General features: G+C 41.8%; 3 protein-coding genes across 5 annotated transcripts in view; 1 reads left to right on the top strand and 2 right to left on the bottom strand.

Annotated features, from left to right (window-relative positions):
• phactr3a (phosphatase and actin regulator 3a) overlaps positions 1 to 8,562 on the bottom strand; it is a 32,973-nt gene extending 24,411 nt beyond the window's left edge. Inside the window, exon 1 of one of the 3 annotated variants that reach the window (XM_085145687.1) lies at positions 8,173 to 8,562. In XM_085145687.1, coding sequence (XP_085001813.1) covers positions 8,173 to 8,275 — 103 coding nt within the window. In that variant the 5' untranslated portion in view covers positions 8,276 to 8,562. The remainder of the gene's footprint in view (positions 1 to 8,172) is intronic. The other 2 variants (XM_085145686.1, XM_085145685.1) reach the window with 2 other exon arrangements.
• Positions 8,563 to 9,246: 684 nt separating this feature from the next.
• On the top strand, positions 9,247 to 21,742 carry pigt (phosphatidylinositol glycan anchor biosynthesis, class T). Its single transcript, XM_085145724.1, has 11 exons — positions 9,247 to 9,687; positions 10,195 to 10,372; positions 11,259 to 11,386; positions 13,779 to 13,879; positions 14,043 to 14,217; positions 14,317 to 14,414; positions 14,641 to 14,797; positions 14,997 to 15,197; positions 20,098 to 20,263; positions 20,394 to 20,477; positions 20,614 to 21,742. The coding sequence occupies exons 1-11, from the start codon at positions 9,294 to 9,296 to the stop codon at positions 20,861 to 20,863; spliced, it is 1,932 nt and encodes a 643-aa protein (XP_085001850.1). The 5' UTR covers positions 9,247 to 9,293; the 3' UTR covers positions 20,864 to 21,742.
• A 1,277-nt stretch (positions 21,743 to 23,019) lies between these two features.
• The window catches only part of LOC146495244 (uncharacterized), a 32,644-nt gene continuing 28,426 nt past the window's right edge, over positions 23,020 to 27,237 (bottom strand). The window contains exons 6-7 of the mRNA XM_085145727.1: positions 23,471 to 23,608; positions 23,020 to 23,371 (exon numbers count right to left, since the gene is read on the bottom strand). Of these exons, the coding sequence (XP_085001853.1) occupies positions 23,238 to 23,371; positions 23,471 to 23,608 (272 nt within the window). The 3' untranslated portion in view covers positions 23,020 to 23,237. The remainder of the gene's footprint in view (positions 23,372 to 23,470; positions 23,609 to 27,237) is intronic.

Genomic DNA, 27,237 nt, shown 5'->3' with positions numbered 1-27,237 from the left:
GCTTTTGAAGTCTTTGCAAGTTCATTTCTATGTTTGTCGAAATGAACATTTAACTAAAAGGAACAGTTCAATTAACTAAATTGGCTTAAACGTCTGAGGTAATTATCAGTGAGGAAAATGATAGAGGAAAAAAAACCTGGCATATCAGCATTCTTGGTTTAACTGCATCACTTTAGGGTCTGTATAGGATCTGTGGAACACTGTAGAGGTCTTCCAGCCAGAGCCACACAGTCACTGCCTGCAACTGGTCTCTTACAGCCTATCCATCATCTCGCTGTGGCCAGTTTGCAATTAGGATAACATCTTGGCTTTCTTTCAATAAAAGCTGCCACCTCCTCCTTTCTTTCTCTCTCCTCCATCTCCTCTCTGCCTCACTAGTTTAGCCTCCTTCACCTTTTCTCCCCAGCATTTTTTTTCCTTTTTCTGCTTTCTTGCAAAATGTATTTCCACTGCTCCACAGAGTCGATGCCAAAAGGAGTTGTGTCTCTTAGATTTTTTACTCTTCACAACATAGTGCATGCAACTTCCTGAACTCAATTTAACCCCAGCCTTTAGAGGCTTAATAGCTCCATTACATGCTGCCTTTACCCTGGGGTCTCTGAAAGGTGCGCGGGGCTTTTCGACTCTTTGTTCTCCAAAGGGTGACTGTCTTTTCTAGCACACACTGTGATATTTTTTTTTCTTTCCACGTCTGCGCAAACCTGCTACATCTTCTGCAAATGAATGCATACATGGATTGACTTGCCAAAAAAAACACACAGGCGCACGGGTGTCAGCCGTAGCAACACATGGCCCAAACAACAGCCGCACTAACACATGGCTCAAACATTGTCAAATGCCTAATCTGGTCCCGCATCCACAGGGAGCGTGCATGATGTAGGACTTCTGCTGCTGTCGTCATTTAATGCGCTCCATTTTCGGGGGCAACTGGGAGACTGTAAAGGCATCTATGGAGGGCAGAGCTCAACAAAGCATCTGCATGCAACATATCTCCTTAGCTCACCACTCAGCAGTTGTGGATCATAAATGTGACAGAATTGTTAGCACAGTGTTCATTTTGGTTCCAAATGAAGAAAGGACTTTTTTTTCTTTTACATAGGGCTAACATGACTTTTTTGTGGCCTGATTTGGTTTGAAGGAGAAAAAGCAATGAATTTAGTTGGTGTGATGACTTGGTATAAGCATGAGATCCCATCATCACCGTTTTTTAACACGAAGAGACTAAATGACTAATAGACTTCTCAGTTTTTTAAGCGGGAGTGTTGAGTGATATGATACCTAGGGATGGGAATTGAGAACCGGTTCTTGGTAGCCATTATGGACATTACTTTTATTTTTATCTTACACATGGACAAGAGCGTGATGGTAAAGTGTAAACTGCATCTAGGACAGAAACAGCTGCATTATGCTGCTAACATAACGTCAGCGCAAGCACTTGCACAGACAGCATGCTAACACCAAGCTAGCCAAACAGCAAGCTAACACTAAGCTAGCCAAGAACCCAGAGTGCTGATAAAGCTCAGTAAAGGCTGACCCCAACCCAGCAGCCAGACCCTGAACTTTAACAGGTAACAAACTCATGTTTCAGTAGAATCACGGTGGCAATTGTTTTAAAGTATCTTTTTGCTGGTTTTCATCTTTGCTTTTTGCTGTCAGCTTTGTGTTCTACTAAGAGAAAGATCATGTGTGTGTCCTTGTTGGGATAGGGATTTGTGTTGAGTTACTTTCTTGAGTAATGACCCCAACACTGATCACAACAAAGAGGGGAAATACCTGCGCAAATATTTGACCACACAGCATACATTAACGTGAACAGATGTAATGTCTTTGATATTCTGCTTAGAGATTGTGTTGACTCTCAAAGCCAAGCTAATGATATCCCAAAGAGAATCGATAGGTGACTCTGATAACGGAGTCGCAATCGCTAAATTCTTATGAATTCCCATCCTTAATGATACCCAATACTAAATGTTGATGATAGTAATTCATGATAGTAAGAATCATTATTTTAATTTTAAAACTGGTGGAAAAGATTTGAATATTTGAAGCCCACGGTTTCTACAGTGACTGTGCTGAGAGCCTGAGAGTTTTCTGTGTTTAAGGCAGCAAAGCTTTTTTCCCCCCTCCATAGGGATTTATAGTGAAATCTTTGTGAGGGCCACAGGTTTTTGGATTTCTGATGTACAAAGTTTCTTTCAACAGGTGGATGTTGCCACTGTAAGTAAAAAACAGCTCCCGACTTTGATGTTCCCACATCTGATCTCTGAATTTTCCCGTGGTTTTATTTACACAAATTTGATGCCATTAGATCCATGTCAGTTGAATTATTATTTGACAAAGATGGATCTCAAGAACCGCTATCATTGAGATGTTTCTTTGATAATCTAATTATGTCTCATTCTTTGAATGGATTTACTTTGCCAAATGGATCATCGCGGCCTTGCCATATTGGTCCATTTGATCGACCTTTGTTGTTATTATTTATTTTATTTTATTTGCAGTTGTTACAGACGGGACAGACATGACTGAGGGATAGGAAAGGGAGAAAGAAAGATGAAGGAAAAGAAAAACAGAAGGGAAGAGGGACAGTGAGAAAGGGCACTTAAAAAGAGGAAGAAGAGAAAAAAAATCTCCTGAATCACCTGTTGAGAGAAAAAGAAGAGAAAACAAGAAAAAAAAAAAACAGGGCAACATACTAAACACAGTGGTGAGGGGAGATAGGCCTTTGGAGGGCCTGGGAGTTCCCAGAGAGGTGGAGTGTAAGACCCGACCTGACGTATAGACACAAACAAACAGGCACACACAGACACAAACATGCATTCCCCCCCTCATGCACACATATACAAATACTCAGCACTCACCCAACGTAGGGATAGACATACATGGACATTGTACACACAATCACACTCCCCAAACAAACTCTATACCCCAGGTCCAGGTACCCTCGCCCCTGGAGGGGGAAACGGCACCTAGACCCAGGAGATGTTACCCTTTCCCCCGGGGTGGAGGCAAGCAGACCGCCCCAGGCTCCGCAGCAGCAGGGAGGCCCCGCATCCCAGATCCCAATTGGACGGACAACACCTCCTCCCAGCCCCCCTGCCCCGATGCCCAGCAGAGAACAGGGGTGTGTGTACCCGTTAGTTTTCATTTTACTCAAGACAAATTCTTCCCTTTTTATCGTTTTTAAAACAAAATTGTGGAATGTTAACTTTTCTTTTTGTACAGCCAAATGATGCTTGACCCTTTCCCCTGAGCTCATTTCACTTGTATTTGCCATGTTGCAGTTGCCTATGACTAACTAGTTCTGAAGTAATTTATAGAGAATGAAAAGCCAGTTACGCTCAAGTTCACACAAGTGCCCCTAGCAGAGTAGTTCATCACATTAACAGCGGGCATGATCCATTAGGTTTGACAATCAGAAATGTCTGAACATTTTACACACAAAGGATAAGTTAGCCTTGAGGGCGTTCTGCCTGAAAACTTGAGAACTTGGCATGATAGCATGTTACTGTGACAATACATACATATATATATATATGACATGTGGGCACTAACAGTGCACCCCTGGCTCCTGGGTGAAAGTCTGACTCAATATTTGTTGAGATTCTGAATATGACAAATACCTTTTATGGCAACCAGAAGGCTCCTCTCAACTTGACATTAGATGTACTTTTTCTCTTGGCCTCTGAAGGGACCTCTGTGCATCGTGGAGGGAAGAATGAATAGCTCTCCAGTGGCTACTACTAACAGGTGGCCTTGACTGACTCACAGTCCCTTAAGGCTCACCGTGATGAATGAGTCGTGACTTCAGCATGAATTACAGCTTTCCTGGCTGAGTCTGATAAAGTTGCAGGTTCTAAACAAAGAGCAAATCTATATACAATATGTTCTCGTTGTCCATCCAGATCCCTTAAACTTGTTTATGTCAGCCATACGTGTGCATGTAGCTTGATAGATACTCGGGTTTTACAGTTTTCAACTTGACCGCAGCTAAAAAACAAATAAACAAACAAAATTCAAAAATGAGAGACCAGTATTGAGCTGCATGTGCATGATGAAGTTTATGTCCTGTTTAAATGAAAAGTCTCCACAAAAAAACAACCACATGAATAAAACTCGAGGTTGTGTTTTGCATACTGGCGACCTATCTAAGCACAGACAGCATGGTGTCACGGGCTAAACTGTAACAGAGGGATCGTTTTCTGTTTTCTCACTTGTATCCACTTCGTGGTCACCGTCGCTCTCTCTTTTGTTTTAACCACTTAACACGTACGACCCGCAGCAGAATACAACAACTTCACACCCTTTTCTCTGCACTCTTGAGGATGTTGACAATCACTCGGTGGGGAAAAAATAGACTCACAGGAAGACAGAATGTGTGGCTGTAATGGCATCACATACCGCTGAGCGCCTGCCTCTTAATCTGTCTTAAATGAAAACTGCAATTTCAAACAGTTTAATTTACAGTTAATTACTCGGAATAGAAAATAATTATAAAACTGCCCCAGATACTGGTGGAGTTTTGCTCATCACAAAACCTGTCAACATGGGCAAGCCCAACAACTCGTCCCAACAACTTGATGAACTACCAGTAGTTCGGATTGATAGCTAGATAGTTACTGTGTGCAGTGTAATTATCTGTTTAGAGCCAGCGCCAGTTGAAGGCCACACCAAATGCTGTGCCACATCCAGCGTTTCTTTATCTCCCTCTTCCACACCATCAAGATACTTGACTGCCTCATTATAGTTGAACGAAAAACATTCTTCAAATGTGCCGCCTGCCAGCACCGGGTTGTCTCCTTTTAAGAGTGCCTTTTAAACTTCTAAGGAGTCCATGTTCTTGCATCTTTAACCCTCTCTTCACCTGAAAACGTCAAAGTTCCTTTTTTTTAATTGAAGCAGGGCTGTTTCTGAAGGTAGGGTCATATACTGTTTGTTACGTAATTACAGTTTCTTTATTCCGCCGCAACTCGCTGAAATCTGAAACTGGGTCTTAAACCATTGTTATGTAAGGAATTCCTGTGGCAATAATACCTTTTTGTTTACATTATTACTTTCAAACAATGTTGTGTTAATTGCGAGAACATTATATAAGACCTGCTGACTCATAATTTCCCATATTTGCTCACCAAGCCCTGAATATAAGAGGGATTATGTACGACACAGCGCTCGGGTTTGGGGTGAGTCATTGTCATGGCTCAATATCAGCTTCCGCAGGGTTTGAAATATCGTCTTGTTCATTAGGCAGGTCCCCGCCTTTTACTTGAATTCTTCAGTTGTTCTTTTTTTTTGACAGATCTGAGAGGATTATTCTTGTACCAGTAAGACCAGGAGAGAAGGATAAAACAAAACGAGAGAAAAAAACACAGATCAGCAGGTACTTATTGGATAAGTCATCATGTGAGCGGAGACCAGAAGTGGTCTTCAGCAATGTGGTATATAGTTGCAGGTGGGGAGGGGTTGCAAGTGAAAGAGATTTCACCATGAATTATTACAGTCTTTTGCCAAAGGATGGTGTTTAGTGAAGGGGCAGTTGGCCATCTTTATAAAGTGTTGCAACTAATCAATGAAATTTCAAACAAACTGAGAAATTATTTAAAAGATTAAAAACATCTGAATATATTTTTTTATTTTTAGAATTTACTGTGGATATGTGACGTGATTTCTTCATGAGGAGGATATTCTTCTTTTCTGTGTTTTGTAACTTTGTGAACTGAATTTAACAGTCTGAAGATAACTACTTTGGAAACTGTAATGTGCATTGTATTCTTTGTAATAAAAAAAGTAATAAAAAAGTGAAACTTAATCAATAACAGAAATAGTCTCTAACTGCAGATTTATGTGCACTATAAATCTGCTTGTGCTGATATTTGTGTGATTCAACTCATCTCCACTGTTTCTCCAGCTTTGCATCTTTCTACAGGGGAAAAGAATTATTTTGAGGAACGAAGCCATAGGGACAACCCTGCTTGGACAAGCTCCCTGTCCGCAAAGCGCCAAGGTGTCCTCTCCACACCATTACCTTGGTTGACATTCTGCAATGACTAAGTGGAACTTTGAGCGAAAGTGACATTTTATTAGCAGGGGAATCTAAGGGCTCCTTGTCCAAATGAACTGATTAAACGTGTTTATACTGCTGCTCCTGTTCCTGGACTTATGCTCCTGTAACTTTGAATCATTCTTGTAAATCTGCTGCTCAAAGAGGTTGCCTTAATTTAGATAAACTCCCAACAGAGCAATGCAATGTCACTCTGTGCGCTTTATTAAAAGACAGTAGGATTTGCATTGTTGGACACTTGCAATGTGACCGATTGACTTGCCCTTCTCTGAGAGGGTGAGTCTGTATTGTAGTATTACTGCAGCCTCATTCAAAAAGGAAACACTACTCTGATTTTCTGAGATGGTCAGCTGTAACTGTTGTCTCTATTGACTCTCCTCCCAGTATTGAGTAAGTGTATGAATACATTGTAAGCCTCTGCAGCTGCGAGATCTACTGTATTGGGAGGAGAAAAAAAAGGCAGTCTTTGCCAAAGGATTACTTTGGCAAAGACTAGTGCCCCAGACATTAGTGCAGTGGTGATCCACGCAGAGAAGGGGTGGGCGATGCTGTGTACTTTGGGCCACCAGACACCGATATTGTCCTTGCTGTTACAACTGTATTTACTCCGTCTTTCATGTAGCATACTCGTGTCTGAAACTGTGATGCAGTTGTGCATACTCCAGGGATGGAGGCTGACATTCAGCGTTCCCTGACAGCTTTAGCTCTCATCACTGGCCTGGCTGATCCGCCAAACTGCTGCGTTGTTTATTCAGGTGTGTCAAAGACCCAGTGTGACATCATCACATTCACCTATGTGTGAATTAAATCATCCCTGGGAGGGTTGAATTCAGCAAGGCTCCATTATAAACGTGCTATGGCCAGTTGATGAGTGCAGGCAGGTGTGATTTTGGAAATGTGAAAAAGCGAGTCTCGTTAGTGATAAGTTGAAAGGTGAACTACTCTGCTTTTTTTTTCTGAATCATTCAGTCAAGCATTCATGTGCGTAAAACTCGCCATGTGTGGGTGTAAGCAATGACTCTTTCTAAACCCACACAGTATGACCATAAATAGTCTCACTTACGTAAAAAAAAAAAAGAAAGAAAATAAATCAGTGTATTTTAGGTGAATGCATAGGCTACTAGTGCTTCCAGCACAACAACAACCAAATTCACTTCCAGGAGCTCACCAGAGGAGAGCACGGCATGAGAGCTCCCTGGTGTTCTGTCATTAATGAAAGTTTAATTCATTATCCTCTTCCATAAAGCAGAAAGATGAGTAACATTAGATGACTAACCCACAGAGAAACAAACAAGGACTCCATATTGGAAAGATCACCTGAAGGATCAATAACTGGCCAGTCCGATTGTACCAGTACAAGGCTGTGATGATAAGTTGGGTACATTTCCACCTATAGCCTATATCACGTGGATTGTCGGCTATTGATCACAGCAGTGATCAGTTCAGTATGGGGTGGGGATTCAGTGCTGTCAATACAGGGACAGAGCTCTAGGCATAGGCCTACAATAAGAGAAGCATGTGCTTTTTTTTCTTTCTTTTTTAATGCAACACGTCAAAACATGAATCCCTCCATGGATCTCTCTTAATAACAACGCTATAGCAGTGGATCAGACAGGACAACACATTCGTTAAGCTTGGATCATGGACCACACATGCATGCAGATTTTGTGATGCTAAATAGCATGGGTTCACTATAAAGGGGTTGGGATAGCATGGAAGGGAATAGATAGGCAATAGAGTAAAAGTTGCACACGGTAATATCACATTAAACGGCCAACACGCGGATTCCCAAATACTACTTGCATCCATACCAGCCAAAAGGGCTACAGGCGTCTTTGTAAGGCGCAAATCTGGTGGGGAATGCAGCCATTCACAGACGCTGAGATGGCATTCGTCTTCAACATGCAGCTCCACGATTCAGCGTTACAGTTATATTCTACATCCAGTGTCGGGAGCATATGCGCTAATTGTGCCTTAGTGTTCTGACATCCCACTAGGCAAACAAGGAGGTCTGCAACGCCAAAGAAGCGGCAACCTTAGAAAAATAAAATAAAATAAAAATAAAAACTCGCATATGGAGCGGATGAATGTAGACAAAATAACGCCTATCTTACCTGTGCCGTGAGCCAACTCGATGCCCGGTTCGGTGAGTATGTTCGGGTCACTTTGAGATCTGCCTCGCTGCAGACAGCCGTCTAGTCCATCCGATGTAGCCATGGGGAGGCAGCGCAGGAATCCTAAATAAAATATTAAAAACCCAACCGGAGGCAGGCAAGGTCAGGAGGAAAGCAGCGAGCGAGAGTAGATTTAATTCGCTCTGACAACAGCCGCTTTGAGCATCTAACAGGGAGCCATGGCTGAGCCGAAATTCCGTGTGTGTTTGTGTATGTGCGTGTATGTGCGTGTGTGTGTGTGCGTGCGTGTGAGTCTGGGCTGTGTGCGCGATGATGTGTGGATGAGGGAGGGGTGATTTGCCCCCGATGATGCCAACGGGTTGATGATGCCCATCCCTGTCCAGCAACGCGACCAAATATTCAACAGAGCACCATGCTTATTCGCACACCGATAACCTGAATTTATGGCCTTTATTAATTATTAATGTAGCTTTTTATGAGTTTTGGCAACACACCAGTAGCACCATTTATTCAGGGTCTATAAGGTTTAATATATTTGCAAGCAGTATTGGTAATGCTGCAAAATGACAGATTAAGATGAGCAGACGTTTGATAGGCTAAATTAATTGAGAATTTTCAGGCCTGTAATTGGTTGATTGGTTACAATTCACAAATTGACATATGACATATTATGTGCATTTACTGTAGTTTACATTTATCTATGGATTCATTTATTGTCTTCACATGGATATAAATATAATTTATCTAATCGACATATAAATTATAATTTGTCATACCGCTTCCTTACCGCCTTCACATGTAACTAATCGCTTTTAAAATGTATTTTTTTTTTTTTAGAATTTGCTTAAAATAAATCAGAAACATATTCCATACATATATATATATATATATATATATATATATATATATATATATATATATATATATATATATATATATATGCTAATTTATTTTTTATGTTTTTTTTTTAAGAAAATATTTTTGGCTTAAAACAAAGCAGCCTCATGTCAGTGCCAAGAATGGCTCCATATGGAAGCAGCTCATTGGCTGATTCTACTCATGACGCGTTAACGCGGAAGTCAACCACCGCCTCGAGAGAAATGGCTGCTCACAGGTGCAGCTGCTGGTCTTGGCTGCTTATTCTTTTTAGTTTGTCCGTGTTTGTTGTCGCAGACATTCATGAAACGACGCCAGTTAATGACCACCACGGTGGGGTTGACCATAATGCACAAACAGCGGAACAAACGGCTGACCAGCCCGCGGTGGAGGAGAGACGGTGGGAAGCAACCGAGGTTGAAGAAGCCGCTACGGTTGATGCTGCAGCCGACATTCAGGGCACTTCTGCCCCTGAAACAGTGGTACCTTCGTCGGTACCACAGCCTAAAGACGACTTCCAAGAAGAGCTGGTCATCAGACCTCTGCACTCCGGAGATATTTATGCCAGCTTCCAGTTCCGCACCCTGTGGGACACAGACTTCATGAGAGAAAACAAAGGTAAGCTAACTGCTAGTAGGGAGATAACACTCTCTGTTAGGCACGAATAAGAAAATATACACATGTAAATGTTTTATCTTCTTATAGAAGTAACTCATGAATATACTTGAGTCTGTCGAATAGCTGACAGAAAAGCTGTAAATGTATAAAATGAGAAGCATTTAAATGTTTCGGAATGAGGGTTCATATTTTGCTTCTCGATGCTCCTATAATCTGTCAGATTGAAACATTAAAAAGATTACCACGTGATAGGGCATCTGTATTTTCCGTCAGTTGACTTTCTTTTATAAATCACCATATTTTTGTTGATTTATAGATATCCACTTCCTGTTAAAATCTGCGTCTGTTCCTGTTTAGTTGGTTTCAGGAATGTTTATACATTATTGGAAATATTATACGAGTTTAATACACCCCACATTAATTCAATAAGATTTTCTTTCTCCTGTTCTCAAAATTACAACAATGTTTGGTCTTTCTAACGCTAAACCACATTGTTACATTTCTCAGTGTCCCACTACCGGCTTTTTCCCAAGTCTCTGGGCCAGGTCATCTCCAAGTTCTCAGTCAGAGAGCTGCACATCTCTTTTACACAAGGTTACTGGAGGACCATGCAGTGGGGGCAACCCTTTATACCATCCCCACCTGGGGCTGAGCTCTGGGTCTGGTTCCAAGACTCAGTGACAGAGTGAGTACAACAGAGATGAAATGAATGTGTGGATTAATAAGGGGGAAAAAAAAACAGACCCGTACTTATATAGTGTTTTTCTACTCTGAGCATTTAAAGCCCCTTCTTACTACAAGCCTCATTCACCTATTCACAAACACATTCATTAACCTGGTTTCGTAAACATTTTTTCTACGCCTTAGCATTTTTAACCTATCATGCACACATGACACTCCAATGGATGCATCAACGGCAACTGGGAGTTCAGTATGTGGACCAAGGATACATTGACATGCAGACTAGACAAGTAGAGGATTGAACCACCAACCTACCAGTTTTGCTCATCCATAACCGTCCTTGCTGTTTTTTGCTTTTGTGTTATTCCTTTAGTTCTTATAATGACAGTGATGTTTCTCAAGCGTATGCCGAACTAGCAGACAGTTGAGGTAGTTTTTTTTGTTGCAGTAAAAAGTTATGCAGTAAAATTACTCTCAGTAAAAACTGGCCATAAACTCGTTGCATTAAGACGGAGATAATCTGTCATCAGTCTGCGATTGAATTACATGCAATCTGTTTCAGATGATACAATTAAATGTGAATTTCATTGAATTTAATGCAAGTTTGCTCAGCTAACATCATCTCAGGATGGTGGTGCATGTGATGAACCCTCTTGTTCGTTATATTCCCAGAGTATCAATATTTGGTGACCCTGTATGATACAATATCACCATACAAAGTATCGTAATGGTTTGCTGTATTGATTTCCAACCCCCCCACCCATATAAAACTGCCAGAAATTCTACTCCCACAACTTTTGACTACAGTTTGTTTTGATATAGTTGCTGCCTAACCTACCTTTGCTAAATCATGTTAACATTTCCACATGCCTTTTTTCTGCCTTTCCCAGTGTCGATGCTACATGGAAGGAGCTAACCAATGTTTTGTCAGGCATCTTCTGTGCATCACTGAACTTCATTGACTCCACCAACACTGTTCAGCCCAGTGCCTCCTTCAAACCCCTGGGAATAGGCAACGGTACAGTCAGTCTCCTTTTTGCATTTAGAGTAACATCTCCAGTAATGAACCTCTGCGAAAGCTAATTGTGTCATCAGCCACCATTGAACGGTCTAATATCCTGTTATTATACAGAATTAGTGCTAGAGAAAATCCTCTTGCAGTAATCCTCTTCTCACCCTGTTCCATCACTGGTCAGTTATGATTCATACAACTTTAGCAGCATCAGCTGCCATAAAGTGCTTCAGATTACTGGAGATCAGTCTGTCATTTTTACCTTGATTCTGTCAGAGTCACACTGTGGTAGCTTGAATATTTTGCTCAAAACTTTGTTAACCTCACTGATGAGTGTTCAAAGTGCTCTTAGAGGAATTCTGAAAGGTTGGCAACCTCTAGGAAGATTCTCATTTGTTCCAAACGACCATGTGTAACAAATTTCTTTCAATATTGAGTCTCAGAGATTTAGTGCAATAACCTTCTTCCTCATCTAACCTAGACATGTGCTTTGTTTTTTTGTTTTGTTTTTTAAACTATTGTTTCTAGTAGGGCAGGGCGATATGGCCAAAAATATTAATCACGATATAGATTTGAAAATTTGCGATAACGATATAACTGACAATATAATTGATGCAAGACAAAATACAACTCCACAACTTTACTAGCGCAAAAAACCCCCCATCCATTTATTTTCACTTAAACAAGCAGCTGCTTTTTATGTGCATTAAAGCTGTATAAAAATTTAATAGTGCAAATGCTAATTTCCTGCTGAAAGTTTAACCAAAAGGCCTTTCCAGTAGAAATCTGCTGACATATCCTGTGCATTACCATGTATAATATCCACTGAAGTTAAAAAGAGGTGCTTTGCAACATTAAACTGCAGTGTGCCGAATAAAAAAGTCAAATACGTATTTTTCGGACCATAAGGTGCATGGGATTATAAGGCACATTAAGTGAAACAAAGCAGTCAGATAAATCAAACTTTATTCAACTCATCTTCTTCTTCCTCCACTTCTGTACCATTGATTCGTTAATGCTGTATTCTATCACAGCTGCTCTATTCCCATGTTGTTGCAGTATATTAATGACTAACCTTCTATTGTGGATGGATTATCTCAGTTGTTCTCCTGACTGAAGTTTGGTCCGTTTACAGCATCCTGCCATGCCATTGCATTTGTCTCTAACGATCAGGAACCTTCACGTTAACTTTTATTGAGTGGAAAAAAGTTAGCATTCATCCTCCAGCTTCACTGTTTATGTTATGCTAACATAGCTGTGTCGCTAGCGATCACGTAGCACATCATTATATACCAGCTAGCCCACCTTCAGTAACCTTACAAACGTCACTGCTGTCTTCATTTATGTTGGAAATGATAGCAGAGCTGTACGTTTGAATTTTTTTCACAAATCTCTCAGTCAGAACATGCTATATCGTGCTTAGGTAACTAGCAAAACTAGCTAACTTCCGCTAACTTCCTGCTAACTTCTAACTCTGTTAAATGTAATAAATTCTGTTTTCATGGATGCCTGGATGTTAAACTTCAGAGTTACACCTGGTAAAGCAGCAACGCTGATCGTTTTATTAAAGATGAAAGAATTTAGACAGTTTTTAACTCTCAGTGATGCTGCAGTGTTGACTTTGGGACCTGAAGGGAGCGGAGTTTAGGACACAGATTACTCCCAGATTTACGAGCACCTTAGTCCGACAAATACAGCAAAAACGACGGCCCGCTTGCATGTTCTACAAAAAAAGTGTTTTGGTGGGTATCTGATGGACAAACACCAAACCTGTTCCACACCACTGAAGTTGCACCATTTTTTACAAACCAATTGTGGTTCATCCGTTTCACTCAACGATCCGCTTTCTCCCTTCTCATTCTCTGTTGCTGCCATGCTTTTTCGGCCATGTGCGAAAACAAAGGCACTGCGCATGCACGTTTTACCCATATTCTATTGCGATATTTTATTTTCTTATCGTTGCCTATCATTGTACCGGTATTACTGTCAACGGTACAATATGGCCCAGCCCTAGTTTCTAGTGATTTTACACCTCATGCTACTGCAAATGGTCGACTTTACAGGTGATATGATTGTCAGGCTTGTCAGGTAGGCTGCACCCTGTTAGAAACTTGGTTTAGTTGTGTTTTTGTTGTTGTTGTTGTTGTTTTGTTTGGGAATAAGTAAACAGATGAACACTTTTTTACACAGGCCCTGTTTGCATTAAAGAAACCTTTTGCAATAAAATGCGCGCTTTACCTGTACTCAGGTGCCTCTTTTTTTAATATATATATTAGATTTTATTTGAGCATGTGATATTCTTATTCTGAGGTGCATGTTAGACAGTTGAATACCCATTACAGCACTGCAGATGCCCCAGAACTCACCTGCATATGCAATATTTGTGTGTGTGTTAAAGTGACAGACCACAGCTTCCTTCGCTATGCCACCCTCCCACGAGAAATTGTTTGCACAGAGAATTTGACACCCTGGAAGAAACTCTTGCCATGTGGATCCAAGGTAAATGTCTCTCTCTCTCTCTCTCTCTCTCTCTCTCTCTCTCTCTCTCTCCCCCCCCCCCCCCCCCCCTTTTACATGTGCATTTTTCTTCCTAAAAAAACACGGGACATCAATGCCATTTGTTAGCGTATTAAGTTTTCTCCTCACTATGTTTTCCGAACAGGCTGGTCTCGCTGTCCTTTTGAAGTCAGAGAAACTCTTCCACAGCAGTTTTCATTCCCAGGCAGTGCACATCAGGTCCGTGTGTCAGGACTGGCAGTGCAAAACCACATCCTGGGAGCTGAGACAGACGTTGAATTCAGTCTTTGACCTGCACAACTCTGGACAGACCAAACGAGGTGAGCGAAAGCACTTTTTTTTTTTTGTTCTCTGTCCCATATTTGGGTTTTGGTAATATTCCCCTGGCTTTTGTTAATTCAAGCTGTCTCTTCCCTCAGAGTGGTCTTTGTTCAAGATGTTCTCTCGGACCCTGACAGAAGCTTGTCCGTTGGCCTCCTCCAGTAAACTATATATTGACATCACAGACAACCCTCAGGTTTGCTTTTCCTTTAATATAAAATATGCATATCTAAATCATTAGATAATTCAAACCTTAGAATACAAAACATCAAATTGTGACAGCTATATGAACATGGAGGTGTTGCTGATCTAGTGGATTATCTGTTGATAAATGGCACTACTTGTATGTATAGATAATGTCAAATTTATTATTGAAGCTCTGTAAGAGTTATGATTGGAACAAACCTGTTTTTATTTTGCAGGGGGAGCAGTTTGAGCTCAGCCCAGCCACTTCCCTGCTGAGCCAGGCAGTGGTGCTGGGAGACAGACGGACCTTCTCTGTGTACGATCTGACCCAAGAAACAACCTTTGGCTCTGTGCGCTCCCTCAACCTGCTGATTCGATGGAAGTCCAATGAGGGTGAGCCAGAAGAGTAGAGACTGTATAATGTATAAAGCTGTGTATAATAGTCAGAATATTGTTTTGAAGAATGTATGATGAAACAAGAACAAGATAATAAAATGCACACACTTCACACATTTTTAAGGCATTTCTTTGATTGTCACATTAGTTTTACACCCAGTGAATTATTAAAATCAGTCTTACTTTCTGTCCTCAGGTGAAATGCTGCGTCCCTTGCTCCATGCTGAGCGTTATGTGGCTGGATACGGGCTGCAGACAGGAGAGATTCACACATTAATGTACAACAACCACCCATACAGGTCTTTCCCTGTACTGCTGCTGGACTCGGTGCCTTGGTATCTTCGTCTCTACATCCACACACTCAGTGTGACGAGCAAGGGAAAGGACAACAAGCCCAGTGAGTATTTTTAGAAAGCAGTAAATGATGTGTGCACTGTTAATTTGCAATCAGAATAATAAATTTACATAGTCCCAAAAACAATTTACCTTTGAAAGACGACCAATATCCTGTACAGTGAGTACACAGTGTAGTACAGGATATTGGTCCAGTACAATGTTCTTAACTTCACTTAAGGCCACTGTGGAAATAAGAATATCATGGAGCAGCTGACTTGTGAATTATTAATTAAATCAAAAATGTATGTCTTATATGGCCTTCACATGTACAGTTTGGTCCACATATAAACCTCAACCATCCATCCATCCATCCATCTTCATCCGCTTTATCTGGGGCTGGGTCGCGGGGGCAGCAGCCTAAGCAGAGAAGCCCAGACCTCCCTCTCCCCAGCCACCTCCTCCAGCTTATCCGGGGGAACACCAAGGCGTTCCCAGGCCAGCCGAGAGATATAATCTCTCCAGCGTGTCCTGGATCTGCTCCGGGGCCTCCTCCCAGTGGGACATGCCTGGAACACTAACCCCAGGAGGTGCCCAGGAGGCATCCTTGTCAGATGCCTAAACCACCTCAGCTGGCTCTTTTCGATGTGGAGGAGCAGCGGCTCTACTCTGAGTCCCTCCCGGATGGCCGAACTTCTCACCCTATCTCTAAGGGAGAGGCCAGCCACCCTTCGGAGGAATCGCATTTCCGCCGCTTTTATCCGCAATCTCGTCCTTTCAGTGAATACCCACAGCTCGTGGCCATAGGTGAGGGTAGGGACGTAGATCGACCGGTAAATTGAGAGCTTCGCTTTTACACTCAGCTCCCTCTTCACCACGACGGACCGGTGCAGCGTCCGCATCACTGCAGCCGCCACACCAATCCGTCTGTCAATCTCCGGCTCCCTTCTCCCCTCACTCGCGAACAAGACCCCGAGGTACTTGAACTCCTCCACTTGGGGCAGGAACTCATCCCCGACCCCGAGTGGGCACTCCACCCTTTTCCGGCTGAGAACCATGATTTGGAGGTGCTGATCCTCATTCCCGCTGCTTCACACTCAGCTGCGAACCGTTCCAGTGCGAGCTGGAGGCCTTCACCAGATAAAGCCAACAGAACCACATCATCCGCGAAAAGCAGAGATGAGATTCTGAGGCCACCGAAGTGAAAGCCCTCCGCCACTTGGCTGCGCCTAGAAATCCTGTCCATAAAAATTATGAACAGAATCGGTGACAAAGGGCAGCCGTGGCAGAGCCCATCACCCACCGGGAACGAGTCCGACTTATTGCCGGCAATGCGAACCAAGCTCTTGCAACGGTTGTATAGGGATCGAATGGCCCGTAGCAATGGGCCAGACACCCCATACTCCCGCAGCACCTCCCACAGGACACCCAGAGGGACATGGTCGAATGCCTTCTCCGAGTCCACAAAACACATGTAGACTGGTTGGGCAAACTCCCATGCACCCTCAAGTATCCTTGAGAGGATAAAGAGCTGGTCCAGTGTTCCGTGACCAGGACGAAAACCGCATTGTTCCTCCTGTATCCGAGGTTCAACTAGCGGACAAACTCTCCTTTCCAGCACCCTGGCAGTGTGATCCCCCTGTAGTTGGAACACACCCTCCGGTCCCCCTTCTTAAACATGGGGACCACCACCCTGGTCTGCCAGTCCAGGGGTACTGCCCCTGATTTCCACACAACATTGTAGAGGCGTGTCAACCAGGACAGCCCTACAACGTCCAGAGCCTTCAGGAACTCGGGGCGGACCTCATCAACACCAGGGGCTCTGCCACTAAGGAGTTGTTTAACTGCCTCAGTGACCTCGCCTCTGGAAATTGGCGGGTCGTTCCCCTCATCCCCAGACTGCTTCCTCCCTGGAAGACGTGTCAGTGGGATTAAGGAGGTTCTCGAAGTATTCCTTCCACCGCCTGACAACTTTCTCAGTCGAAGTCAGCAGCGCTCCGCCAGCACTATACACAGTGCAGGTAGAGCACCGCTTTCCCCTCCTGAGACGCCTGACGGTTTGCCAGAATCTCTTCGATGGCAGTCCGAAAGTCTTTTTCCATGGCCTCTCCGAACTCCTCCCCCACCCCCGAGTTTTTGCTTCAGCCACTGCCCGAGCCACATTCCGCTTGGCCTGTCGGTACCTGTCCCACAGGCTAACCAAGCCCAATAGGACTCCTTCTTCAGCCTGGTGGCTCCCCTCACCTCTGGTGTCCACCATTTGGTTCGGGGATTACCACTACGGCAGGCACCAACCACCGTGCAGCCACAGCTCAATGCAGCAGCCTCGGCAATGGAGACGCTGAACATGATCCATTTGGACTCAATGTCCCCAGTCTCCCTCAGAATGCTGTTGAAGCTCTGCCGGAGGTGTGCGTTGAAGATCTTGCGCCTGGGGCCTCTGCTAGACGTTCCCAGCACACCTTCACTACGCGTTTAGGTGTACCAGGTCTGTCCAGCGTCCTCCCCCGCCACCTGATCCAACTCACCACCAGGTGGTGATCAGTTGACAGCTCAACCCCTCTATTTACCCGAGTGTCCAGAACATATGGTCGCAGGTCTGGTGATACGATTACACAATCGATCATCGACCTGCGGCCTAGAGCGTCCTGGTGCCACGTGCACTTATGGACACTCTTATGTTCGAACAAGGTGTTCGTTATGGCCAAACTGTGATTTGCACAGAAGTCCAATAACAAAACACCACTCGGGTTCAGATCAGGGAGGCCGTTCCTCCCAATCACGCCCCTCCAGGTCTCGCTGTCATTACCCACGTGAGCATTGAAGTCTTCCAGCAGGACAACAGAGTCTCCAGGTGGAGCACCTTCCAGCACCCCACTCAGGGACTCTAAGAAGGCTGGGTACTCTGAACTGCCACTCGCCGCATAAGCACAGATGACAGTCAGGACCCGTTCCCCGACCCTAAGGTGCAGGGAACAAACCCTCTCATCCACCGGGGAAAACCGCAACGTACCGGCAGCAAGCCGAGGGGATATTAGAATACCCATCCCAGCCCGCCGCCTCTCACCAGGGGCAACTCCAGACTGAGACAGAGTCCAAGCCATGCGTAGAGGTGAGCCCGACTAGATCTAGCCGGTACCTCTCAACCTCACGCACTAACTCAGGCTCCTTCCCCACCAGAGAGGTGACATTCCATGTCCCAATTGCCAGTCTTGGCAGCTGGGGATCAGTCCGCCAGGGCCTCCGCTCCTGGCCGCCGCCCGGCACACAATGCACCCGACCCCTATGGCGCCTCCCCTGTCCCCTTTTCGGGCTGTGCCCAGCCGGGCCCCATGGACTAAGGCCCGGCCACCAGACACTCGCCCTTGGGCACCCTCCCCGGGCCTGGCTCCAGGGCGGGGCCCCGGTAACCCTATCCCGGGCAGGGTAAACTGTTCCCTCAATGTTTTCTTCATAAGGGTCTTCTGAATCGCTCTTTGTCTGGTCCCTCACCCAGGACCAATTTGCCATGGGAGACCCTACCAGGGGGCAAAAGCCCCCAGAATCCCTGGGACACACAAACCCCTCCACCACGATAAGGTAGCGATTCACGGAGAGGACCTCAACCAGTCTACAAAAAATCTTATTAGCCTTTGTTTAGCATTAGCATATCACAAATTCAACTAGAAGACTATCACACAGCCACCTCCCCGCAACCTATTTAACAAGCCTGATTTGGTGGAATAGATCTAAAGGTAAAGGAATACATCTTTATTTTTTTGTTTCTATGTCTGCAAGTCTTACTTGGACTGTTTCATGGATCTGAATATGACCACTGAATCATTTCTTAGGAAGTTTAATTAAATAAAAGAAGAAAAATAGAAGATCTTACATCATGTTATTTAGTTGACTCTTGCAGCTTTGTCTTTTGCCATGAAACACCTGCACATAAAAATGAAAGTTGCACTTACAGCTCAAAGAAACAGTCCATGAGTGCATATTTTCAGTTCAGTGCTGTCCCCTGCCTCTGACCCCCATACCTTGATTCAAACATCAACATGATGATGCTAATTATGTTCTTTAAAAGCACAAATTGTCAGTGGCAAATGAATACACAGCCTTCTCTTTACACTTTGTAGAGGTGCACGATAGTCAGACTCCCACTTGAGCTGAACTTGTGTGCCTTCAACTTGATTTCATTTTCATTTTTGTTGCCTTCTGTTAGTTAGCTTAAATGTCCTGTGGACATGTGAGCATCTTTGCAGGCTTTGATTTTTGATGTTGACTTCTTCAACGATGGATATTATTATTCAGTCTTTTACTTAACCCTGTAAAATCTGAACCATGAAATAATTGCCAGAAAAATCTAATTTTCTTGAAGCTGGAGTTTTTATTGAACCTGTCATGAATTATGAGTTTTGACTTGTATGATTTTTGCCAGCATTTCTGTGCGATTTATTGATGACTATTCATCTTCAGCAAAAATGTGTAAAGGGTTTAAGGTTAAATAAATCACACTAATGATGTAAAGGTCTCAAAAACTCATGTTTCAAATATGATACATTTGACCTTACAGGGGTAAGTCGGTCATGCTGTTCACAGCCCACTGTAAGATACTTGACTTCCCACATTAACCCACAGGAAGGGTTAGTAAGGGTTCATGCAGCTGCCTCTTTTTGCCACAAGGTGGAGAACATGAGTCATGTTTTCTGTAAGAAACAGTTCTCAAATACATATGTTGGTGTTCATTTCTAACTTGAATAACATGCTGTTATTGATTAAATATTGTCCCATTATGTAATTTATATAAACCAGTGATCTGTGTCTAAACTAGGGATTCACTGACTGTAAAAACTCTGGGTTGATAGCTGTTTAAAATACAATTTTCTTGACAACAGATGCCAGAGCCTTTGTGTTTGTGCAGTTCTAGTTTGAACATTTAATCAGTGTATTATTGGTCACTTGTTTTTTTCTTCCTCTGCTAGGCTACATCCACTACGAGCCATCTAAGGACCGTGTGAAGCCCCACCTGCTGGAGATGCTGATCCAGCTTCCTCCAAACTCTGTGACTGAGGTTACAGTGCAGTTTGAGAGGGCTCTGCTCAAATGGACTGAATACCCACCCGATCCCAACCACGGTTTCTATGTCGGGTATGCACGTAGGATTGCATGTGTGACATGTGTTGCTTCTCAAATGATTTTTGCTTTTTATTTTTTAAGATTTTAAATTAATGTCAGACTTTCATTGACTAAAGTCCTTGTCCTTGTCTTTAACATTTAGATCTTCAGTTATTAGTTCTCTTGTACCAAGCACTGTCGCCATGCATACAAACAGCACTCAGGAACGACCACTTTTCAGCAGCTTGTAAGTACACAGCCCCCATCGCCCACCCACCTTGATGAAAATGACATTTATTGTGTTTTATTCACGGACTGTTTGAGTTTCTGCACAGACACGTTTATCTAGAAAATGGGATGATCAAATTTTCCTCTCTCACCAGTTTTCCCTGTAAAGAAGAGTCCAGCTACTTTGTCCGCATCTACACAGAGCCTCTGCTTGTCAATCTGCCCACTCCAGACTTCAGCATGCCTTACAATGTCATCTGCCTGACATGCACTGTAGTGGCTGTGGGCTACGGCTCTCTATACAACTTACTAACGCGGAGCTTCCAGATCGAAGAGCCCAACCCAGGACTGGCCAAGCGGATCGCTAACATCATCCGAAGGATGAGGGGCGTCCCGCCACTCTGAGGCTTTGTGAGCATGCCAAGTGGCATCTTTTAGAAAGGAAGTTTTTCTTTTGTTGAAACTACTGGAAAATATATAATATACAGGGAAGAACTGGGACAAATACTGCTATGAATGTTTTAAAACCTGTCAACTTGAGGATTTGGTTGTTGAATGGAATAAGATGAATACATTTGTGTTTTAAAGCAATTTCTTGCTGCCTAAGGACAAAAAAAGTAGACAGGAAGTTGAAGATTTGTTCTTGTTTGATAAATATGAGGAACCAAAGCTGAGCAATCGGCTGCAGTGTTTTAATACCCCTTTGTTTTGGGGGATTTGGGGTAAGGTCTTTTTTTTTTTTTTGTTTTTTGTTTTTTTTTGTTTGTTTTCTGGATTTTTAAAACTATAACCCATTACATCATAATTCCACACTGTCATTAAGGCATACTGATACTTTGAGGAAACAGTGATGTCATATCTCACTGCACTCTGAAGCCTCTGGGCTCACTTAGAAATATAATCGCTTTTGGTCTCTAAGTGGTCTTAAGACTTATTTGGCATCTCCGCCACTATGAGATACACCAAGTCAAAGTCACTTCAGGATGTCATAACGTTTTTCTTTTTAGGCTTCTTATCTTAATTGAAACTTCATTCATGACAGCGCATTAAAAACTCTAAAATTCATTCCAGTATGATGTCATATATTGTGTGAAACGAATTCTAAAAAGTATAGACTTAAAAGTGATAAAATGAACTTTTTTCATGTTTCTACGCAGGATATCAATCGTTGTCAAGTAAAACTGAGCTGCCCTTTACCAAATATTTATTAGGCACTGATTTTGGTTACAGTTTTGAATGTTGAATGCAATTGTCTGAGCATAATAAAAACCTTTATTTGTTGAATTATTAAGTCATCAGTTTTAAGCACTTTCGTTGTCTTACAACAAATACACTATGGACAAATGTACAGAGCCACACTTCCTCTTCTCTAAATTCAGGTGCTTTCACTCCTGTTGCTGCAGGTAACAGCTAAGCAGTCTGCCTTTATTTGTTAAAGGTTGTTCTAAAGAGCTCACTAAATTTGAGTATGGTAGTGTAATAGGATGCCACCACCGCAAAAAGTCAGTTCATGAAATTTCTTCCCTCTTAGATATTTAATGGTCAAGTGAAGTGGTGATATAGCAAAGTGGACGCATGTAGGAGCCACAACAACTCTGCCACTAATTGTTGGACATGTAGATCTTCAGAGGGGTGTCACCAAGGGCTGAGGTGATACAGTCTAAAAGTCACCAAAACTGCTGACTCAACTGCAGAACTCCAAACACCGCTGGGATTAACATCAGCACTAAAACTGCGCCTGGAGCTTTGTGGTCCTGGGTTCTATGGCTGAGCAGCTCCTGTAGATGTTAAATACTAAATAAAATACTGCCATGCATTTACTTTTGTTTAAGCCTTTTACACACATTTTTTGTTTGTTTTCCTTCCTAGAAAAATATTTCTGTAAAACAGTGAGCTCCATTTGAATGTTTGACTATGTTCTGTATTGTTATTACTGTCACTGCCTTTTCAATAAACTGCCTAACATAATTTTTCAAATTACTAGACATGAACGTTCCCAACTCTAAATTAAGCAGGAGTTGGAACATTATTACTTCCCATTGAGTGCCCACATTTTTGTGTAAACATAGTTGGCCTCACTGATGACAGACTCTGAAGGAACAAACACAGACGTCTCTCTGTATTTGACAGGTCAGCAATTCTTACCCCTGTGTGTTTGCCAACAGTGTGGAACAAAAACAAAGCAAAAAGCAGCTTTCCACATGTAGAATTTGATGTTCATATGTGATCTGCTACAAACTGCAAGTTTTCTCCTCGGACATGATATAGTAAAGGAACTTGTCACTGATTGTTGCAACTTTCTTTGGTCAAACTAGTAATTTATAAAAAACTAAAATGTTCTTTAAATAACAAACAGCAAAATACAGTTTGAGACACAAGTGTGCAACAATGCTGAAAACTAAGAACGTTTTCATTGTCCGTCTGAATCATTTTGTGTTCTGCCAGGAAACACTTTCCATTCTTGCTACATTTCATCATTTGTTTTTGCAGGGAAACGGACTCAAAAAAACCCGACAGGCTTGTGAATTCCAGGATCTATTAAAAACACATTTATAGCAAGGTTATACAGGATTGGGCTACTTTTATTGGTCATACAAAAACAATGCATCATACTCTAAAGCTTTAATTAGAAATGGAACAGATATACTGTTTTTCACACTGAAGTAAGAATACACATGGTAAAAAAGAGAACAAGGAATAAATGCAAACAGGCCACTTTTTCTTTGTGGGAAAAATGTGTCCGTTTAAACAAAAGGAGAGATGTAGATGATGGACTTCCTTAGCAGGGCTCACTGCATGCATGACCACAGGTAGTCCTGCAGCACTTTTGATCTCCTGGACACTGACCATCGTGATAGCAGTACTCAGCACACATGGGGGTGGTCTCAGGCAGAGGACAGCCGCCAGGCTTCACTGATCACAGCGAAGTCAAAAAAAATATGATTAGTTACAAAATACTTTTAAACACTTGAGATGTATATGGGGGTGTTTTCTACTTTGTTGATCTCTCACCTACGTACGGTGCCATGCACTCATGTCCACATCCGTTGGAGCAGCACTTTTCCTTGTCGGGGCAGTCACTGTCATTAGAGCAAAATTCAGCACACCGTCCGTAGCCAAGGCGCCTGCGAGGACACACTCCTGGCTTTACTGAAAGAAAAGAAAAATCAGTATAGACAAAGAGATAGAACGGGAGAGTGTGGTACACGGGGCTTTTGACTGGAAGAAACCTTTTAGACAGCTGAGACTTGAAAAAGAAAAGAGCAGAAAAGCATTACGGATCAGCCATGCCAAATGAGACATGAGTTATGATTTTGAGTGGTTACCAATTTGGTTGCTAAACAAACAAGCACGCGCATTTCAAAAAGAATCCGTAAGCAGTCAGATAATGGGTTGAAGAAATTTGAGTCAAAAGAAACTTGCCTGTTATTTCGCAACAAGCTCTCGCTGAAAGAACAGTGTCAAAGTGCGCTAATGCGCAAAATGCTAAAATCAAGGCGCAAATTGTCCACCAGTGTTTGTCCATGTTCACTTCTTGCTCAAAACATGTACTGCTGTGTGCAAAAATACTGTACACTAGTCCATAGCCACATGCTGAGCAGGCCACTTAGAGGATGCTGGGTCCTTGTGCCTGTAGAGTTACAGATAAAATATGGCATGTACTGTGGTATGAATCTTCTAATGTTGTTTACATGTTAGTAATAAAACTAGACAGCTGAAAAATGTTGTGATGACCAATAGTTTTTGTCATGTGACCTCATTTTACCTTCACTTTATTTTAGTGCTTCCAGCAAATGAATCAATTTCTCCTCCAACAGTATCTGACATGTGCGAAGCGGTTTATTTTCTTTTTAACCAGTGAACCAGCCCGCATTTCCATCTAGCATTATTAGACTCCATAGACAAAAAAACGAAAACAATATGCGGTTGGATTATTTACACACTTCAGAAACAAATTTGATACAATAGATCAGATGAGGAGTTTTAAAGTAATTTCAGAGTTTTTTTTAAGAGACTGGCACCAGTTTGTGAAGTTAAATGAATTCTTGCTCATATATTAGAGAAGGAAGTTATGCTTCTGGTGTCCCCCAGGGGTCAGTGTTGGGCCCTAAATTGTTTAAATCACACATCAATTACATACATAAGGTGTCCACAATATTAATAATGATTCTGTTTAAGACTAATAATTTATGCTCTGGTGATGATTTACAGCATTTATTGGATGAGATGACTTTATGACTCTACAAAATAACTATTGTTTAGCGTGTAAGCTTAAGGGTGATGTGGAGGATGGCCTCTCTGTTCAGTTTAGTTGGGTGTGTGCTTGGTGTGTACACCACTGTGCAGACCACACAGTCCATTGCAGAATATTTTACTTCCCACAGAAATTCTACAAGAAGTGTTGGTAAGTCTCAAGCAGCTACTTCTTCTTTTCTCCACAAGGTGGAGAACATGTCTTAGTCTTCCAATCTAACTTGTTTATTAGGTTTGTTCCAACATTACATACTGTTATTGACTGAATATTGTCACATAGTATCATATTTATGTAAATTAGTAGGCTGTGCTAAAACTAGGGATGCACTGATAAAATGGTAAAAGGCCTGCATTTGTATAGCGCTTTACTCAGTCCCTAAGGACCCCAAAGCGCTTGGGTTCAAAGTTCAAAGACTTATTAAACTTTGAAACCATGAAATCCAGGAAATTTGATGCTCGTAAATGTACGAGACCCTCTTTATGGCTAGTATCCCCAAATATCTAATAATCCTTTCTAAAAGTACACAAACTTTGTTCTTTTCAATTAAATAGTGCATTTTTAATGTATTCTGGAGCAGGTAAAAAATTCCACTAAATTAGCTTTTGCATATTTTTAAGTATAATCAAATTGTTATAGTTTGCGAGTACTTTTAATTTGGAGATTTTGGCACTTGTTTTGAAGTTTGGATAGTGCTTTATAGTAATTTAGTAAATGTTTTGAAGTCATCTGGCTTCTTAATAATTTAATAAAAAAAATTAACAAGCCATGTAATAATTTGAAAACCACTAGGGACCACTTATTACTATGTCACCAATTTTTTTACTTAAAGGAAATTTAGGATTTATGTCTGTCAAGTCATTTGTTCTGGCACAAGTCACCATTTTGATATATATTCATGTGACTTTAAAGTCTGTCAGCTAGTTAGATACATTTTTGCACTGCTAGTGTTTGCTGCTTGAATTAGTCAGTTTACCATATAAACACATGCAGTGCCTTTCAGACTTTTAATTACACTGTTCATTTTTTTAGTAAGAGAATCTTTTATATTGAATTATCCTGGGAAAAAACAAAAATGTTTGTATTTATTTTCCTCACGCACTTTCTTTCATTTCCTTATCACGTTTAGATTCTTCAAGATCACAAACACCATCTTTGACATGTAAGTAACTTTCATATTATTTGTATTACTGACTATTATTATTATTATTTTGAAAAGTGATGGTCTTTGGGGCATCCTTGAAAGGAGTGCATTACTTCATTTTTTTTTTACTGGTATTCATATATATATATATATATATATATATATATATATATATATATATATATATATATATATATATATTCATTTAGACACAGGAGGCAATGATCAATTTTAAAATTTAACATTTATTTAAATTTCCATCTTTTATGCTAACAATAATGCCAACAGTGTTCTCTTCACTTGTCCCACAACTCTTAGAGTTTTGGTCCTCTGCTCCCCTCACAATTGGCTGATTTCCATCTGAGCTGCTACTGTCAACTGCATTAAACTGATTTTACATTGCCTTGTTATTCTAATCTTTATCTGCGTTTTGGACTCCAAACATTCACACCTGCTGTTAGTAACCAGAGTTCACAAGAGTGTAAGGCGTGTAGTTCAATAAAGTGATCGATGTGTTCACTAGCTGATTTCAATATACCAGTAACTTATCAAATCTATATTTTATAGGAAGTACATTACTGATAAAAGTGGTAATAAACACGGTAACCAATAAAAAATTAAATTTCCTGTTATAAAAAAATACTGCTGTGAGCTTGGTTTTCTAACAACAGGTGTGAACATCTACAGTCTTTAAGCTCTGGTAAAGATTTAAAAATAAAAGCATTAAATAACATAACATTAAACACTAAATTAGTTTGATGGTGTTGACTGCAGCAGCTCAATGTTAATCAGCTGATGGTGATGGAAGCCGATTAGCGTTTTTCATCATGGTTGTTGGTGATGTGTTGGTCGAAACAAGACGGCTCTTAGAGCCGACTCTTTGCTCCTTATCCGGTTGTTAAGTCTGACGTAGTGATGCGCGAATCATGAACGAATCGTTCAATACTCGAGAATCACTTTACTGACTCATGAATCATGATTCACAAGTCCAACTGACTCACTGACTCATCCCTGTTGCTGTTAGCAGCAATGTATCTAGCTTATAATTAAAATTGTGGAGAAAAACACAACATCCAGTATTGTAACAAAAAAATTTCTGCTCTGAACTGGAAGAAAAAACCCTGAGTAGAAGCTCACATCGAGAAAATAGCTCCTCCGTTCACAGTAGCATCGCTCTGCTAACATGCTAACAGCACATTTGAGCTACTCACCCCCTCCCTCCTGTGCTGAATCATAGAGCAAACGAATCACTCACTCACTCACTCGCCCCCTCCCTCCTGGCTAACAGCTTCTTCTTCTTCTTGGTTGGCAACCAATGTTAAGGCGCATTACCGCCCCCAGGCTCACATTTCAGTGGACATTTAGATGAGAAAATATATATTT

Source organism: Neolamprologus multifasciatus, chromosome 20 (assembly GCF_963576455.1).
Source record: "Neolamprologus multifasciatus chromosome 20, fNeoMul1.2, whole genome shotgun sequence".
Lineage (NCBI taxonomy): Eukaryota > Metazoa > Chordata > Actinopteri > Cichliformes > Cichlidae > Neolamprologus > Neolamprologus multifasciatus.
The sequence above is the reverse complement of the archived record's forward strand: the minus strand, read 5'-3'. Positions and strand labels throughout refer to the sequence as shown.

Coding starts and splice junctions, on each gene's coding strand:
- pigt (XM_085145724.1), top strand. CDS start 9,294: ATGGCTGCTCACAGGTGCAGCTGCTGGTCTTGGCTGCTTATTCTTTTT. Junction 10,373..11,258: donor TTCCAAGACTCAGTGACAGA/GTGAGTACAACA, acceptor TGCCTTTCCCAG/TGTCGATGCTACATGGAAGG. Junction 14,798..14,996: donor TCGATGGAAGTCCAATGAGG/GTGAGCCAGAAG, acceptor TTCTGTCCTCAG/GTGAAATGCTGCGTCCCTTG.